The sequence below is a fragment of the Vulpes vulpes genome, chromosome 14 (genome assembly GCF_048418805.1).
Source record: "Vulpes vulpes isolate BD-2025 chromosome 14, VulVul3, whole genome shotgun sequence".
NCBI lineage: Eukaryota > Metazoa > Chordata > Mammalia > Carnivora > Canidae > Vulpes > Vulpes vulpes.
In genome coordinates, this window is record NC_132793.1 from 75,463,220 (window position 1) to 75,483,174 (window position 19,955).

The following is a 19,955-nucleotide window of genomic DNA, read 5'->3' on the forward strand; positions in this document are numbered from 1 at the left end:
GAAGAGTTAAAGTTTTGAGCCTGGAGTATCTTGAAGATACTATGGACTTAACAGAAAGGAAGATTTAAGAAGACCTATCTGAGGATCCCGGGTGGTGCAACGGTTTAGCGCCTGCCTTTGGCCCAGGGCACGATCCTGGAGACCCGGGATCGAATCCCATGTCGGGCTCCCGGTGCATGGAGCCTGCTTCTCCCTCTGCCTATGTCTCTGCCCCTCTCTCTCTCTCTCTCTCTCTCTCTCTCTCTATCATAAATAAATAAAAATTAAAAAAAAAAAAAGAACACCTATCTGGACAAAATGAGGGAGTTTTGGCTTCAGAAATATCTTTTTTTTTTTTTAATTTTTATTTATTTATGATAGTCACAGAGAGAGAAAGAGAGAGAGGCAGAGACACAGGCAGAGGGAGAAGCAGGCTCCATGCACCGGGAGCCCGATGTGGGATTCAATCCCGGGTCTCCAGGATCGCGCCCTGGGCCAAAGGCAGGTGCCAAACCGCTGCGCCACCCAGGGATCCCGGCTTCAGAAATATCTTACACATAATGTATCAGCCAAAAAAGTGACTTCATATTTTTTCAAAAATGGCTTAATAATGTATGACACAATAAGTTGTTAATTATCCCGAAGGAGAGCAAGGGAAAACAATCCAAATTTTATATAATGATTCAAATACTTTTCATCTCTGAAATCTTTTTTAACTCTCAGTACAAAAGGCACAAACTGAATAGTTGTGCCTAAACCATGAAGTCTTATATATACCATCTAGAATACCCTCTACATTCATGCCTAACACCAGCTTTAATCTTCATTCGCTTTTAAAGCTAGAGATGACCCCTGAACAACGTGGAGATGCTTCTTCTAATACTTAAAAGACCAATGTACATATCTGAGGATCTACTCTTTCATATAAAGCAATCTATTCTGGCCCAATTTAATAGTAAAACGTAAAATGTTCAATTGCATTTAAAAATAACGGCCTGGGAGTTAATGAAAAAACAGTACACATCTAACGGTTTCAAGTATTTTCAAGCAAGATTTGTGCTTCAATGGTATATTCTGTGTTGCACTAGGCAGTACGAGCAATACTAAAATCATTGATGAAAAAAATAATAAAAATAAAAATAAAAAATAAAATCATTGATGAATAGGATAATAATGAAAATAAGTGGTTCAGTTTTTAAGATGTTGTTTATTTGAGAGAAAAAAAAAGAGTATGCATGCACATGAGTGGGGGGAGGCTGAGGAAGAATCCTGTGCAGGCTCCACACTGAGCCCAATGCAGGGCTCAACCCCACAACCACGAGACCATGACCTGAACCAAAATCCAGAGCTGAACACTCAACTGACTAAGCCATCCAGGCACCCTAAAAGTGGTTAACTTTTAATAGATAATTTTAGATATATTTTAAATATGTTTAAGCAACCTCTTCAAAGATTTCTAAAACCATTCTTTGGGCGGGGGGTGAGTCTTAATGATGCACAGTCAAAAAAAAATTGGACCTCTGCTGACCCTGTTTTGTGTTTCATTTTTTTTTTAAGATTTATTTATTTATGATAGACATGGGGGGAGGGGCAGAGACACAGGAGGAGGGAGAAGCAGGCTCCATGCCGGGAACCTGGCGTGGGACTCGATCCCGGGACTCCAGGATCGCACCCCCAGCCAAAGGCAGGCGCTAAACCGCTGAGCCACCCAGGGATCCCCTGTTTTGTGTTTCAGGAGGAAAAAAAAAGGGAAGCTCCAAGAGGTAATGGTTTGAGCATAATATAATCAATTCTAACAAAATTCTACTGCCTTAAGAATTTTCTTTATTTCTCTGGGCAGTTCAATTTTCTTAATAAAGCTATGAACCTTACAGTACAAAAAAGTTTAAAAACAACAAGGAAAGTCTAATGTCAGCCTCCTTTTTAATAGTGCACTGCTGCCTACAGCCACAGTGATGCTTTGAGAATACCTCTTAGGTCTAACGCCTCTATTAGTGGCAACTCAAATGGTAGGCCCCATCATGATTGTTACGCAGTCTCATGGAAACACTGAAAAATTAACAACTGCCTGCAGTGTCAGAAAAATGCCAGTCTTGTACAAAGATAAAAATCAAGTAGCAAAATCTTTTTAAATTTTATGTATTTTTTGATGGTTTTCATTACCTCTTCTTTTAGTGCATGTTTCCTCTGTTCCAAACAGATCTCTTTCGCTCTCATCATCTGTAGAGTCTCCTTAGAAACCGCATACTGGAGTTTTTCCATACGTTCTGCAGCTGCTGCCCATGATGCTTTACCAAATTTCTTCTGATCTGCTCGCATTCGATCATACACAGCTAGCAATAATTTTTTAAAGAGACATTAAGACACAAGACAACGTGATACTAAAGAATTTGAAAGTTTTAGATCTCACTGACCACAGTTAAATACAAACATATGAATCCTACTCCTTTAAGTTACCTACAGCAGCCATAAAATATAACAACATATTTTAGATTCTTTAATCTTCAATAGGTATCTTACATTATCATCCTCAGAAATAACTTCGTGAAGATAAAAACTGAGTTGTCAGATTTTAAAACTTTTAAAAATGTTCTTCCACATGTTCAGTGTTATTAAATTTCAATAGTTTTATACATACTATATTCTATAAAGGTTTATACTTTTTCCTGGATATGTTGATTGAAATCAGAGTCCTAACTATTTAAAATTATTTGAAATTATTTAAATGCCTGTGTTGAATCTTAACCTTCTGAGCTCCTTCAAAACTATTTTAACAGGGGATGCCCAAGTGGCTCAGAGGTTTAACGTCTGCCTTTGGCCCAGGGCGTGATCCTGGAGACCCGGGATCGAGTCCCACGTCAGGCTCCCTGCGTGGAGCCTGCTTCTCCCTCTGCCTGTGTCTCTGTCTCTCTCTCTGTGTCTCTCATGAATAAATAAATAAAATTTAAAAAAAAATATTTTAACAATCTGATGAAGGAATAAAATAAATCCTAGATGTTAGCATGGAGGCTTATTCTAAGGTTAGAGTTTGAGCAGTACAACCAAGTCCCAAGGAAAACACCCAACTTCCTCTCCTACGCCCCCCAAAGGAAAAGAAAAAAATAACTTTTTATTTGTCACAACAGCAATCTATCTCAAGAAACACTTCTTGACAATAAAATGGCTGCTATCTTTCTGAGTTAAAGAAGTTTATCACTGATTGTGGTACTGTAGTGACTTATCCTGGGACCTCTACAATTAAACCAACCATCCTAGGTCCAACCACTTTAATAGGTCAGAGACATACTTAACGTGAAGGGGGAAGGCAATCTGATTGGTATGGAATGTAATCTTTAAATCACTACACATGCACTAGTATCTTTTATATGTAAGAGATAATCTTCTACTGCTACTATTTCCTAATCATCTAATTCAAGAAAGGTATCTCAGCAAATCTTTGTCTTCAAATCTTAAATTTGTTTTTATAATAGTACATGTATATACTTAAAAAAATTAAACTATACAGGCAGGCTTCTACTGAAAAAGAGCAGTTTCTCAGGTCAGCTCGCCCCTACCCCTTAATCTCAGTGCCCAGATGCAATCAATTTTTAACTGTTTATGGTTGTTACTTCCATATAAAAATACTGCTGTTTCTCAATTTACAATCTTTAAAAACTGTACTTGAGTTCCTATTATAACAGATGAGGAACTGTACTGACTTATACTCTTCTCTCAATATGGTTAAATTAGTTCTTTCGGTTTTTCTGTGGCCTTTAAGTGCTAACATAAGGGAAGTAATTTTTCAATGCATAATCTTGCTCTGAATCTCAATTTTAGGTTTTCTAACAAAATCTACTCACTGGTTGAATATCAAATGACTTTGCCTTTATAAATTCTACCTATCTGGGCAGCCCTGGTGGCCCAGTGGTTAAGCACCGCCTTCAGCGCAGGGCATGATCCTGGAGTACTGAGATCGAGTTCCGCATCGGGCTCCCTGCACGGAGCCTGCTTCTCCCTCTGCCTGTGTCTCTGCCACTCTCTGTGTGTGTCTCTCATGAATAAATAAATAAAATCTTTAAAATTTTTTTTAAAAAAAACTCTACCTATCCTTGAAAACTGTATTATAATAGTTCTGCAACCTTAAGATCAATATAGTAGTACAATGTAGGAAAAAAATCAGAGGATTTGGAGTCACAGAGATAAACTGTCAATTCCACCTGTAACTGACATATAACTTGTGGCAAGAACCTTCATTGTTCTGGAGTGCATTTCCCTTGCATGCAAAAAAAGGAAATACAGCATCTAGCCCAAAAGCTTTTATGGAAATTAAATGAGAGAATGATAGTTATTCAAACGTCTCTTCCACTTCACATGGTACCACCATTCTCCTGCTCTCCACTAAGTGTCAGCAGTAGCTTCCTGTCCTAATTCAGTCTCATGTTGTTACCTGTCACAAGAGCTAGCCGACGCTGTCTTCTAATACCTTGGCTAGAACATAGTCTTACAGTGTTACTCTCTTCACATGGAATTATTTTCCCCAACAGTTCAATAATATGACAGTAATAAAGAAAACTTTGTGAATGTAAAATGCTTGGAATACCCCTAGAACACTACTGGGATATCTCTAGAAAGATTATTCTCTCCCTCTGCTAGCAAGAATAAAGATTCCTGCTAAGAGAACCGTTCACATTATAAGGATAACAACTCTATAATAGTGTATGATGATTAGTATATGTTAAAAAAAAAAAAAACTCTGAAGGCAGCACAGTTCTGGTGTTCACAAAGAATCATGTTAAATCTATTTTTTAAAAGCTTAATATGCTAACATGTATATTTGTCAGAAATGAGCCCATTTAAGATGTTTTTGAAAGCTAAGCAGGAATAGGGGCAGCTGGCTGTCACAGTCAGTTAAGCATGCATCTGACTCTTAATTTCAGCTCAGGTTGTGATCTCAGGGTCATGACATCGGGCCTTATGTCCAACTCCACATGCAGCACAGAGTCTGCTTGAGATTCTCTCTCCTCCTTTTACTCCTCCTCCTCATGCTCTCTCTGCCCACCCTCTAAAATGAATAAATAAATCTTTAAAATAAAAGCTAAGCAATAGTAGGTCAAAATTAGGTTACATCTGGCTCTGTTTAAGAAGAAACAAAATAATGGCATGCTTTACTCTTCCTAAAAAAAAGAAAGCAACCTTTTAATGGGAAAGATAATGGAGAGCTATTACTATCAGCAGCATAAAGCCACAGAGAGACCTTCATTCTGTTTCTTTGATATGTAGGGGAAGGTAAAAAGGAAAATTAAATGGCCAAGCAAGTATCTCTGAGTTCAAAAAGGCTCAGCGGTTTAGTGCCACCTTCAGTCCAGGGCTTGATTCCGAGGACCTGGGATCAAGTCCTATGTCGGGCTCCCTGCATGGAGCCTGCTTCTCCCTCTACCTGTGTCTCTGCCTCTCTCTCTGTATGAATAATAAATAAAATCTTTAAAAAAAAAAAAAAAAGCTTCTTGCTAAGATAAAGTCACCTGAAGTGAAATATAAAGAAGTCTACAGTGATTCTAATGAGGCATATGGAGCCCTATAATGATGGCTGTCATGTACAAAAAGGTGTTGCTTAAAATTGGAGAAGTATAAAATAAGAGCAATCATCAAAACTGTACACAGCCAGAAGTATGAACCATATAGAATACATACAAAATTAATGCAATTATGTAATAAGCCATATACTTAAAAATTGAAAGAAACACAAAGGGGTTGCGTAGGTAATAGGATTACAGATGACTATGTAGGGTTCCCCCCACTCGAATATTCTAAATTTTCTATAATGGTTATATTTTTTAATGATTTATTTGAGAAAGAGAGAACAAGGAGAGGGGCAGAGGTAAAGAATCTTAAGCAGACTTTCTATTAAGCAAGGATCCCGATGTGGGGTTCAATCTCTCAACCCTGAGATCATGATTTGAGAGGAAATCAAGAGTCAGATGCTTAACTGAGCCATTTAGATGCCCCTATAATGGTTATATATTTTTAACCATAATGCTATTTTTTTAAAACATTAAAGAATGCATCTAGAAAGTAGACATTAAACCAAATGCCTTACAGTTGGGAAAGTCATCTTTAAGCTATTATTTAATAGTTTAAGGAAACAATATTTTAATGCACTGGTTTTTTTCTTTTACATTTTTAAATTGTCACAATGCTCTAAGGTGAATACCCATGAGCGAGATTACTGGGTCATATGGTAAGCATATCTTTTAACTTACATAAGAAATTGCATTCATTTTTCCAGAGAGACTGTATAATTTTGCATTACCACCAGCAATACAAGGAGGGTTCTTGTTACTCAGCATCCTAGTCTGCCCTTGGTTTTGTATTTTTTTTAGTCATTCTAATAGGCATGTGTTGGTATTTCACTGTGGTTTTAATTTGCATACTAATGACTGATGGTCCTGAACATTTTTTTAGGTGCTTGTCACCTGTGTCAAAGAATAAATGGCCATGTATTGTGAACTTATTTCTTATTCTGTCCCTTCCATTATACTATACCACAGTGGCTCTATAATTTGTAAAGTAATTTGTAAAAGTCAGGCAATGTGATTCTGTTTTTCTTTCTTTCTAAACTGTTTCAGGTATTTTAGTTCCTTTGCCATTCCAAGTAAATTAGAATCAGCCTGTTTATATCTACATGGAAAAGCCGTGCTTTTGTACAGTGTTAAATCTATAGATCATTTTGGAGAGAACAGACATCATTACTTTGCTGGACATTCCAATACATGAACATAACATGTCTATCCATTTACTTATATCTGTGATTTTTTTTCATCATGGTATGTAACTGTAAGCATATAAATCCTGTACATGTTTTGTTAGACTTAATATAAATGGATTTTTTTTTGAATTGTTAAAAGATTTCTATTTCCAACTATTCATTGGTTATATAGATAAATAGAACTCATTTTTGGGTGCTGACCTTATTTCCTATTAACCTGAGAAAGTCACTTGTTAGTTGGAAGAGTTTTTAAAAATAAATTTACATAATTACAAATTTAATATAATGTTCAAAATAAACATCATCTAAAATAGGAACCATTTTATTTCCTTTCCGACTATATGCTTTGTTTTCTTGCCTTATTACCACTATGATTTATTTTATTATGTTGAACAGGATAAGTGCAAACATTCTTGACCTTTTAACCTATTTTAGGGGGAAAGCATTCAGTCTTTCACCATTAAATGTGATGCTGACTATGAGATTTTTGCAGATCTCCTTTATCAGATTAAGGAAGTTCTTTTCTAATCCTAGTTTGCTCACTGTTTGCATCACACACAGCATGTTGTATGTTGTCAAATGATTTTTCAGCATCTGTTTTTTTTTTTTTAAAGCTAAAGCTTCTCAAACTCAGCACTTTAGACATTCTGAGCCAGAAAATTCTTAGTCATAGGGTGGGCTGTCCTATGTGACATAGGATGCTTCATATAATCCATGGCCTCTATTAGATACTAGTAACACTCTCAGTAGACAGCCCAAAAGGTCTCAAGACAGCCAAATGTCTTTTTGTGTAGCACAATCACCTCTAGTTAAAAACCACTGTTGTAACCTTCAATGTGGTAGATTAGATTACATTGATTGGTGTTCAGATAACATGATTTTCTTCGATCAAGAAAAACCCCACTTGGTCACAGGTTTTTGTCAATATGTAGGTGGGATGCTGATCTGTAGGGTTTTTTAGTACTGTCTTTGTGGAATTTTGGATTTAGGATATTGCTGATGTCATTTAATAAATTCAGATTATTTCTTCCTCTTCTGTATTTTGGAGGAGAAGCTTGTAATACTATATAAAAGGATTTTGTAAAATTTGCCAGTGAAACCCTCTGGACCTGGAGAATTCATTTGTGTGAGATTTTTAACTACAAATCCAATTTCTTGAAAAGTTAAAGGAATATTCAGGTTATTGGTCTCATCTTGATTTGTTCATAGTTTTTTTTGTTTGTTTGTTTTAAGATTTTATTTAATGATTGATGAGAGATGCAGAGAGAGAGGCAGAGACATAGGCACAGAGCGAAGCAGGCTCCCTGTGGGGAGCCCGATGTGGGACTCTATCCCAGGACCCTGGGATCAAGACCTGAGCCAAAGGCAGACGCTTAACCACTGAGCTACCCAAGTGCACCTATTCATAGCTTTTTGTTTTGACAAAGATTTGTTGCATTCTATCAAGACTGTTGGATTCATATGCATATAGTTGTCTACAGTATCCCTTTTAATGTCTGCAACAGAATATCCCATCATCATATGTATTTTTATTTTTCAAAAATACTTTATTTATTTGAGATAGAAAGAGCACAGCAGGGGCAAGAGCAGAGGGAGAAGCAGGGTCTCCGCAAGCAGGGACCCCTAGGTGGGGCTCAATCCCAGAATGCCAAGATCATGACCTGAACCAAGGACAGATGGTTAACTGACTGAGCCACCCAAGCACCCCTTAATATGTTTTTAAAGATTTTATTTTGAGAGAAAGAAAAAGCATGAGTGCAAGTGAGGGAAGGAGCAGAGGGAGAGAGAGCAGCTCAAAGAGACTCCAGGCCCAGAGGGGAGCCCATGACAGGGCCAGATCTCAGGAACCTGAGATCATAACCTGAGCTGAAATCAAGAGTTGGACAGTCAACTGACTGAGCAACTCAGGTGCCCCTTAATATGGGTTTTCAAATAAATAAATACTTTTGTATTTAAATTGTACATTGAGGAATAGAGGATAAAAAATGGTGGCAGGGTAACAGATGATGTGATTTTCAAAATTCCTTAATGACAGGATACCATTGAACACCTGGGTGGCTCAGTCTGTTAAAATTCTGCCTTTGGCTCAGGTCATAATGATCCCAGGATCATAGGATTCAATCCCACATCAGGCTCCCTGCTTAGCAGGAAGTCGGCTTCTCCCTCTCCTTCTACCCTTCCCCGCCCCCCAACTCGTGCTCACGCTCTCTCTCTCAAATAAAATCTTTAAAAAGGATGGGATACCATCTTCCTAATAAAATAAAACTGGAGAAGCAAATAATGTGATTTACTCAAAACTTCCTAAGTTAATACTGCCTCATGTCTAGCCAAATATTTCAGGAACAGGAAAGATGGGATGCATTAAACTTGACTGATACTATGAGTTTTCAAAGTAGCAATGAGCATCATAAAAAGAAGCCTTTTCTACCTTCTGTGCACAAAATCACTCACATCAATATTAAAAAGTTATAACTGACTAGAATTAAAACAATTCAAGAAAGCGCTTACAAATATTAAATGCTAACCATAATTCTACCTATTTGAATCATTAAGTCCAAGAAACAAAAAACATTTACTCAACAAAAAGAAATCACATGATCACTAAAAAGTTAACTACTAAATTTCACTTTGTTCAGAAATGAAATATTTAAGCATCTCAACACATTCTATATCCTATTTATCACAAAACAGGAACAAAGGCTTGAAAATTAAAAAATAAAACCTATTAATAGGAGTACTATCCTTCTTATCACAAAAAGTAAACACAACACCCAGAAGAGAACTGAGAAATGTGTAGAACCTAGATGATTTTAAAAAACAAAACAAAAAAACCCTGCAAAACTTTCCGGAAGAAAACAAAAGACTTGGATAAAATGGCAAGATATATCAACTACATAATTTTTTCAATTATCATATTGACATACAACAAAACATTTACTCATCCCATGAATATGAAAATCCTCTTACCAAATTCTACAGTATTGTTCTGGTAAGAATTACATTACTTTGGGAAGAAATAATTTTTTAAGAATAGGATTATAGTACTCTCTTAGAGAGAATAATTGACTATACACCCAAAATTTCTGAAAAATAATGAGGAGGGGGTAATTAATAAGCTGGGTAGGGCAGCCCCGGTGGCGCAGCAGTTTAGCGCCGCCTGCAGCCCGGGGTTTGATCCTGGGGACCCTGGATCGAGTCTCATGTCGGGCTCCCTGCATGGAGCCTGCTTCTCCCTCTGCCTGTGCCTCTGCCTCTCTCTCTCTGTGTCTCTATGGATAAATAAAATCTTTAAAAAAAAAAAAACTTAAAAAAAACAAGCTGGGTAATACATTTCACTATGAAGCTATTGTCATTACTCAGAGCATAAGAAAAGGCTTATCCAAGTAGATGAAAGTATGTCCAAGTATATGAAAGGACTTTAGTTTTTTTTTTTTTTAAGATTTTATTTATTTATTCATGAGACAGAGAGCGAGAGCGAGAGACACAGGCAGAGGGCTCCATGTGGGGAGCCTGACGTGGGAATCGATCCCAGGTCTCCAGGATCATGCCCTGGACTGAAGGCAGCACTAAAACGCTGGGCCACTGGGGCTGCCCAGGATTTTAGTAGGTTTTAACTATTTGGAGGAATCCAGAAACTTCAAAAAATATAAGTAACAATTTAAAGATTTTTAGAAAATCATTCTTAGAAGCTAATGGTCTTTACAAGTAAATTTGTAAACAATAAAAAAAAAGTTAAAATTTAGGAACGGATATTTGCAATAGATGTACAAGTGTGATATAATAAAAATAAACCAATATGAGGATCTCTTATTAAGAGAAAAAGAACCTACCAAAAAAATATTAAGTGAAAAGGATATACAAATGTCAACTATTACATTTTAAAAAGCAGTAGTCAGTCATAATGAAGGAAATAAAAATTTAAAAACATGATACTTTCAAATTATTTTTATTTTTTTAATTTTTTAAATAACAATGTCAAATGATGCTAAAGAATCAAAGACCGCATTCTTCTTTGGTACACTGGCATTCTGAAGGAATAATCTGCTTCAAGTACAATTTCTAAGGAAATGTGGATTTGCTGAAGGAATAACCTAAATGCTATACTATGTTAATGTCAGGCAGATCATGAAAATAATAAATAGCAGTGACTTTAAACTGCTACTGAAGGATTTCTGTGGCCACGTGTGGAAGAAAATTGGAAGGAATGGACCTTCAGAGACCTTGCCCTAAATATCTCTTCATTTGGCTGATCTTGATTTGTATTGTTTATAAAACTGTAATTCTCCTAAGTATGTGCTTGTCTGAGTCCTGTGGATCATTGTAGCAAATGAACAAACCTAAAAAGGCTGTGGGAACCCCAAAACATGTCATTATTTGGTCTAAATGTGGGCAGTCTCATTGGGACCTGGGCCTTTAAGCTGTGGAATCTATAACGGGTTAGTATCAGAATTGAATTAAGCTACACTAACACTCCATTGCTAGTTTTTACAGGTGAAGAATATGTAAATACATGCCCAAAAAAGATTGAAAGGATCTACCATAATTTGCTAATAGGGATCTTTTAACTACTAGAACTATGAGTAATCTTTATATATTATTCTATAGAACTCCTGCAAACATGGAATACTTAACCCACTCACTTTCAAAAATATCTAACAAGGATAACTATACTAGGAAACTCACCTTTTTGTGCTTTTGCTGTTATTTCAAAATATTTGACAGTAAGGTCTTGAATAGACAGCACAGCCATGTGAGCTTTTCGCTGCCAATCAGCATCTTCTTTCTGTAGACTTTCAATTCTCCGGGGACCGAGATAATCATTCTCCATAGAAATCTTTAGAGAAAAAAAGAAAAATTAAGAAGCCCACTTCTTTCTTTCTTCATTCCTTAAATATTCACTGAATTTAGATATCAGGCATTATGCCTAAAACGAAGCATATTTTTCTCTTGCTCTAGAATAGAAGCTTTTAATTTACAAAATAAGTAAATTAACAATGTTAAAGCTATCAGATGCAAAAACTGGTTCCCAATTCCTCTTTTATCTTCTATCTTCTATCTTCTATCTTCTTTTTCATCATCCCCTCCTCCATATATAAACAAAGGACATACAGCAAAATGTTAGATGAGGAAATAGATTTCCTCCTTAGGATAATTATATTTTTAGATTAAGAATTATTTGTGCCATTAAAATACTTCTTTTACAACTGACATAAAATAATTGAAAACTCAAATTTTAAGACTGAGAATTTATGAAAATCAGCCCATCTATCAAAGACCTCTAAACAAAAGTAACAGACAAAAATAATTTATTTGCAAGAGGGCGCCTGCGTGGTTCAATCTGTTAATAAGCGTCTGCCTTCAGCTCAGGTCATGAACCTAGAATCCTGGGATCCAGGCCCACATTGGGCTCCCTACTTAGGCAGAAGTCCACTTCTCCCTCTGGCCTCCCCCCAACCCCCGGCTCGAGATCTCTTATCTCTCTCGCTCTAATAAATAAGTAAACTCATTTAAAAAACAAACAAAAAAAAACAAACAAACAAACACTATTTTGCGAGAGTTACAACTGAAACAAAAGGACAAAGGAGAGTTGAAAACCAAATGATGGACAGGGATGTACCAGGTGAACGCTGTAATAAAATTCACAGTACAGACAGTATTAATATAAAAGTATATAAAATTACTACACAGGTATGTTTAACATGGAAGAAAGGTGAAATCCATAAAGACTAGCAACAGATCCTTTGTGCCCTCTAGCCTGCTTTATCATATAGTAAGAAAAGACAGCCTAAAAATTCAATGAGAAGTGAGCATCTTATTAAGATGATGAAAAAAAACAAAGAAAGATATTAACCCATGCCTGGCATACTCCTAAAAAACTAAATAAACTATCATGAGCCACCAAAAAAAAAATTGTAAAAAAGCTTCACAAGTAGAAATAATACAGGCTGCATTTCTCTAAATGGTGCCATAAACAAATTAAAAGAACAGCCTTACCCCAAAATAACACGTTAATGTAGGAAATGTAACGTAGAGGAAGGTAACGTTTGGTTTTGACCTTAAAAAAACAATATACTGCTAGCTCCTTAAGCAAATGAAGAAGCTTCCAGATAGAGATGGAAATATATGCAAGATCACTTAATACAAACTCAGCTCACAATTGAGCAATTTATAAGAAGTGTTATAAATGGACAAAATAAGCAAAGCACAAGGAGGGATCAAGAATGACTACATAGGGATCCCTGTGTGGTTCAGTGGTTTAGCACCTGCCTTCGGCCCAGGGCCCAGGGTGTGATCCTTGTTTCTCCGAAACAAGGAGAAAATATGTACAATGTATTACTGAGGTCATTTTTCGTTAGATTATGGGTAATTATTTTTCTTCTGTTTAAAATCTGTACTTTCCAAATCCTCATTGTGTATGTATTGCTTATATTGCTTTTATAATCATGAACCAAAAAAATGTTCTCTCTCTTCTTTGGGTCACAAACTATACCAACTAGACAAAACTAAAACACATTATCCCAGAAGTTTCCCTCTTTCTAGTCAAGCAAACAATGAGCTCTTGTTTTCATATAGGAGGACCATCAAGAGGCAAAATTGTGAGACTTATTTTTTTCCCCTAGTGTGTGTGGGAGGGAGGGGAAGTTGAGATATGATCAGAACTTAAATGTCCTCCTTAATAGTTGGAAAACAGAATTACTTGAGCTCTACTTCTGGTACTATAAAAATAGTGCATAATTAAGTCAGTAAGAGCTTAGATTCTTGATATCATATTCCTTACTCACCGAGACTGGAATTTTTTTTAATTCTCACAAAACAATTACTGTATCTCCAGTCACATATTCCAAGACCCAAATTACATGATACTACTGAATACGGTAGCTTTTTTCTTCCTTTTTGATTTTACGACAGTTAACATTTGGAATCTTTCAATTATATAATTTGAATAAAGAGCCCACTGTACTAGGTGCTTCAGGGGATATAACGTAAGGTACACATCTTCCTCCTAAGAAATTTACAATCTAATTGGAGGATAGGGTAAGCAAAGATGATGTAGAAATCTGTCTTCAAATCAGGAGACCTAGCTGTGCTACATATTAAGTGTGAGCGCTATGACACAATCATTTATGATTTAATTATTCATTTCAGCATCAGTATTATACTAGGCTTAATATAGATCCCTAACTATTAGACTTCAAATACCTTTCTTTTGGAGGCACCTCAGTGGCTCAGTGGTGAAGCATCTGCCTTTGGCTCTGGTCATGATCCCAGAGTCCCAGGATCAAGTCACTTCCCCCTCAGGGAGACTGCTTCTCCCTCTGCCTTATGTCTCTGCCTCTCTGTGTCTCTCATGAATAAACAAGATATTAAAAAAAAAAAAAAAAGAATATACCTAAGATACCATGCGATGTACCAGCTATAGAGGCTGCAGTATTGAGTCTGGGAAGAAAATTTCTAATGGGAATGATAAGTAAATTCTTAATGAACAAGGAGAATTTTATCTAGGTTTTAAAAATAGTTAAGAGTGTCTCTATAGGGGGATCCCTGGATGGCTCGGCGGTTTGGCGCCTGCCTTCGGCCCGGGGCGTGATCCTGGAGTCCCAGGATTGAGTCCCACCTCAGGCTCCCTGCGTAGAGCCTGCTTTTCCCTCTGCCTGTGTCTCTGCTTCTGTCTCTATTTATCTCTCATGAATGAATGAATAAAATCTTTTAAAAAAAAAAGTGTCTCTATAAAAAGAAAAAAAAGTATTTTAAGACCTTCAAGGTAAATGACACGTTTGGTAAGAAAAGAACACATTTAGCTGTTTAGCTCAGGATGTACCTTATTGAGGTTCAAAGCTGTAGAGGGTTATAAAAAGGAGGGGTATGATTGATAGATACATATGGAATATAAATGGGGAAGTAGAACCACCCTAAAGGCCTACTGGAGGCAAGAATTAACCTGAGCAAAAGACTAGCCTAGAGGCAGCTAAGTTCAGTGTGGTAAGGGACAGAACAGTCCAGCATGTCTGGAGTTTAAGTAAAACAGATAAAGATAATGGAAGATAAGACTAGAAAAGGAGGTTGTGATCACTATTAGGAGGCCTTAAAATGTCAGGCTGAATTTATAGTTTGAGAGGCAATACGTAACCACTGTGAGATTCTAAGGAGTCAGTGACATATTTAGACTTTAGCTCAGATAGGAGGACTCTGAAGACTTGTTTGCTCTCTAACAAAACCATCGAGGTTTGTGCTTTGTTGTGATTACCTCTGTTTTTAAATATTCAAGTTAAAAGGTTTAAGACTAATATTCTTAAGTGAGGACCAAAAATTTAGTAAATTGAACACTACAGCTAAATTTTTAACTTATTCAACACATTATGATACACAACTTTTCAATGACATGATTAAATCTTGTACACTTTCAAGGACTTATTGTGCCTAAAATCTTAAACTAGGTTAGTAGGGTGTTTCTCCCCCCCTAACTTCAAAAGTCTAAAGATATATATGAATTTTTGTTCATCAGTTCAAGTTCATCCTTAAGCCTTCTAATGCTAGGGTTAGCGCTCTGTGAACCATATCTAGGCTTTGCTGATATAAAGGGCTAGAGGAAGGAAAAGAGATTTGCTTCTTCTTATGTGTATCACCTGACTTTCCTGTTCGATGTTCCAATGAGCATCATCGCAGACTTATTTCATCCCAGCGTATGCAGGCCCTTCCTGAAGCAGTTCACAGAATCCAGTTTACAGTTCATCGGCCTTAGCAGAAGTAGCCTCACTTTCTGCTCACCCTCCCCTGCAAGACAAACCAACACCAGCCTGCCCATTCCCAGAAATCTGGGTCTCTCCTTTGAGCTGAGACACACCAGCCCTTGACAAGCCATGTTGCTTTCCCTGGACTTCAGCTCCACACACAGTCCATCCTTCATGCTAACTAAAGCTTTAATAATTACCATCGCTTTCCCTGTGTGCCACTAATCCCAGAAGTGGTGGCTGTTTTTACAACTGTTAGCTCTGATATCTTAGAGCTGCCTTGTTAACCATCTGGTTAACAACTTTATATCAAGTTAACTCTTCTTTGTATTAAATTCCCCCTATTGAAATAACTGGTTTACTTTTCCAATCAAACCCCTACAGACACAACCATGGAATAGAAATTTAATAAACAGGGATCCCTGGGTGGCTCAGCGGTTTAGCCCCTGCCTTCCGCCTAGGGTGTGATCCTGTAGTCCCAGGATCAAGTCCCACATCAGACTCCCTGCATGGAATCTGCCTCTGCCCCTCTCTGTGTGTCTCTAATGAGTAAATAAAATAAAATTTAAAAAAAAGAAATTTAATAAACACCAAAACAGTGTTCAAACTTCAAAAATCTTAACTCGGATCATTAAATAGAAATCTTTTCTACTTGGATGCCTAACATTGTACCGATGTGAGGAAACTTGCATTATGGCTTTTTAAAGAGAACAAATTAAAATCTGCTTTTAATTATTTGAGGAAAACTTCTACTTTTTTATTGGATTATCTTTACCTTCACTGTAAAGGCACATTCAAATATACGCAACACAAACATGCTCTCTATGCTTTTTTTAAATGCCGTTTAAATGACCTCTGAAACTCAGTAACTAATGGTACAGCCAACTTATAAAAAAATGTTATTACAGTTTATTGTACCTAAGACATTGAGCCAGGATACTAAGTTCCTTTCCTAACTTGGCAAGTCTGAAAATGTACAGCATTGGTCAGCTGGATCGTGTGCTTAAAAACAATGACATCTCTGTTTTCAATTTCAGAGCTAGAAAGAAAACAGTGCCTGTTTTTAAAATGGAAAAAAGTATGTGTCAGTTTAGGTAGCTATAGTGAGACTAATAAATACAGATTTCTTGGCATCAATTACCTATTATGAAGTACATCACTTCCTTGGATACTGGGGGTTTTTTGGGTTTTTTTTTTTTTTTTTTTTTTGGATACTGGTTTTTATATGAGAAACCTAGGTGTTATTCCTGTCTACCGTCTGGTTACTGGGTGAAGAAGGAATTTAAAAAACCCTCCAATTCTCAGGTGAAAGAGATGGCAAGATAAATTTGTATATATACTGATGTAGTAGTACCTTTTGTGCAAATTTTCCAGGCCCAGGCATCACCCAAAGGTGACTATGATTAACAAAATGACATGATCAGATTTCGAAGTATCTATGTGTGCATTTTTTGTATTCAAAGTAAATCAATATTCTCAAAAAAAAGTGTGAAATGATATATTTTTTTAAAGATTAGAGAAATCTGGGGTGCCTGAGTGGGTCAGTCAGGCTGGGGGGGGTCTGACTCTTGATTTCAGCTTCGGTCATGATTCCAGGGTGATGAGATCAAGCCCTGTGTGAGGCTTCATACTTAGCAGGGAGTCTGCCTGAAATCCTCTCCTTCTCCCCACACTCTCATGCATGTTTTCTAAAAATTAATAAATCCTAAAAAAATAATAAATAAAAGTGAGAAATCTAAAGCCAAGGAATTCAATGAAAAAATGGCTCAGGTAAGAGAAAAGTAGCTTAATGTAAACTGACAGCACTATATAGTTCACAGTTGGCATGCAATAGTATATAGTGGTCCAATAATGTAGCAGTCACACTGTGTACAAAAGAGCCCGATGAAGGATACAGAGTGTAGAGACTGAAAAGCCCACGTTTTGCCACATCATGTGTACTGCTGCAGCTGCTCAGAAGAAGGCCCTTTTCTAATTTGTCTGCTAGAATAGGGGCTGGAGAGTATATATATTATATGTATAATATGGAGAGTTTTATATATATAATTATATATATATAATACACACTATTAATATAATAGTATTATATCTATTTCACCAGATACCTACAGATTTCTTGGTCCTGGGGAGAGGAAGGGTGGAAGAGCATATTTAAGATTCAATGAGGAGATGACTGGCAAAATGAGGCGCCTGGCTACAAAGGGGAGAGAAGAACTGAGGATGCCTTCTAGATTCTAGCTTATTTCTTTCAGCAAGTACTAAAAGCTGGCCAACGTGTTTGAACTGCTTTTAGCTAATAAACAAATTAGTGGGCCACTCAGTAACTAACCCTGACTCATTAATAGGCTGGGTTTAAAAATCTAGACAGAATCTAGTTTGTTTGTTTTTTTTTAATTTTTATTTTATTTTATTTATGATAGTCACAGAGAGAGAGGCAGAGACACAGGCAGAGGGAGAAGCAGGCTCCATGCACCGGGAGCCCGACGTGGGATTCGATCCCGGGTCTCCAGGATCGCGCCCTGGGCCAAAGGCAGGCGCCAAACCGCTGCGCCACCCAGGGATCCCCCAGAATCTAGTTTGAATCTCACTCTATAGTTGTGAAACCTGAGGCCCAGAGATCGTAACTTTGAGTTCAGTGTGTTCAATCCCTTAGTGGTTTTAAGTTCTTTTAAACTTGTGGTTCTCAAACTTAAGTATCCATCATGATCACCTGAAAGACTTGTTAAAAACGAAGACTGCTGACAGCTTTCCCCTACAGTTTCAGTAGAGATCTGAGGTAAGGACCAAGATTTAAAAAAAAGGGGGGGGGGGGGGGGGCCAAGATTCTGTACTTGTGACAAGGTTCCAACTGATATTGATGCTACTAGTCCAGTTTTTGAGAACCAATATATTAGACATAGAGTCTCCTAGTCCCTCAAGGGGTGTTTGTCTCAGAATTTCTAGGCCAAAAATTCTGGGTAGGGCTGCTTAATGCTTATAGATGAAACCAAGATTATTGAAATTATTGTAGATTATAGATTATTGAAAAATCTTTATTAATCACCATTTATAAAAATATAGACTATAATAAAGTACATTTAATATATACAGTAACTGTATCATATTAATATATGTATTATTTTATAAAATATAAAATATATTTCATATAAATTTTTATATATTTTATATCTATAAAATTTATATATTATAAATTGTTGCTTGGGTGTATATATAAATAAAAAATTATATAATTAAATGAATTATAATTTATATATGTTATGTATTATTTATTTTTATATATTATATATTTAAAATTATATATATTATAAAATATAAATGTATATTTACAAATACTTTATAAATACTTTAATTTTACAAATATAAAGAGATATTCAAGGTGCCAAGTTAACTTCTTTTCTATCATGCCTTAATATCGAGGTTAATCAAACCACTGGAAATAAAGTTCTTGAAAATCTAGAGTATAGGTAAAACTCCCAGGATGCCCGACCATCTCTCCTCTCATTTCCTACAAATCCTTATACCCAAGACGTATCAAACAATTTACATCCTATGGTTTAACTAAAACAGCAAGCTTTGCAGTCAAACACACATGTGTTTTGATCCCAGTCATGCTATTTACTGGCATCGACTAATGGTGCCAGATAGGACTTAAGATTTGGTTATTTGTTCAATAATTTGACTAAAAGCACAAGTATATGCCTATTCACTGTACCATTCCTGTTTTTATCTATTTATGGAGCATTCTCTATTCCAATCTCCAATGTAGACATTATGTATCCACATCCTATCGAATTCATCTTCATTCTTCAATGGTGAAACTCTTGATAATCTCTTTTTTTTTTATGTATCTTTAGACAGTGTTGATCACTCCAGTTTGTGTGCCTCTAATCAATTTTTACAAGATTTTTTTAAAATCAACTTTATTAAGTTATAATTTACATACAAAAAAATGTTCCCAAAGTAAGTGTAAGTTTGATGAATTCTGACATGTTTATATACCCATGTAAAAACCACTAACCAAAATTTACAGCCTGTCAATCACTCAAAGGATTGTTACATCTGTTCCCTCTCAATCTCCACTGCCCAACCTCAAGCAACAAATGCTAAGCTTTCTGTCAACATAGATCACAACCATAATCTCCAGATTTTCACGTAAATGAATTTATATAATTTACAGAGTCTATCGTCTTTTGTTCAGCATATTAAGGTATAATTTACATACAATCAAATGAATCCATTTAAAGTGCTCAATTTAATGACTTCTGATAGCTACATACACCCAAGCAACAACCACTACCATGGAGACACAAAATATTTCTATCACTTCCAGAAGGTTCCCCTGCCATCCATCCCTTCACACATGTATATACACTGCTCTACTTGGCATCTTTGATTTAGCAAAATTTAGGATTTATCCATGTTGTTGTGCCTATCAAAATTAATTCCTTTGCACTGCTGAGTATTTATACTATAAATATGGAAATATTACATTTTGCTTATCC

At 36.3% G+C, this 19,955-nt stretch overlaps 1 protein-coding gene across 1 annotated transcript in view; it reads right to left on the reverse strand.

Moving 5' to 3' along the window:
• The window catches only part of JMY (junction mediating and regulatory protein, p53 cofactor), a 100,080-nt gene that overhangs the window by 38,352 nt on the left and 41,773 nt on the right, over positions 1 to 19,955 (reverse strand). The window contains exons 3-4 of the mRNA XM_072736922.1: positions 11,408 to 11,558; positions 2,143 to 2,312 (exon numbers count right to left, since the gene is read on the reverse strand). Coding sequence (XP_072593023.1) covers positions 2,143 to 2,312; positions 11,408 to 11,558 — 321 coding nt within the window. The remainder of the gene's footprint in view (positions 1 to 2,142; positions 2,313 to 11,407; positions 11,559 to 19,955) is intronic.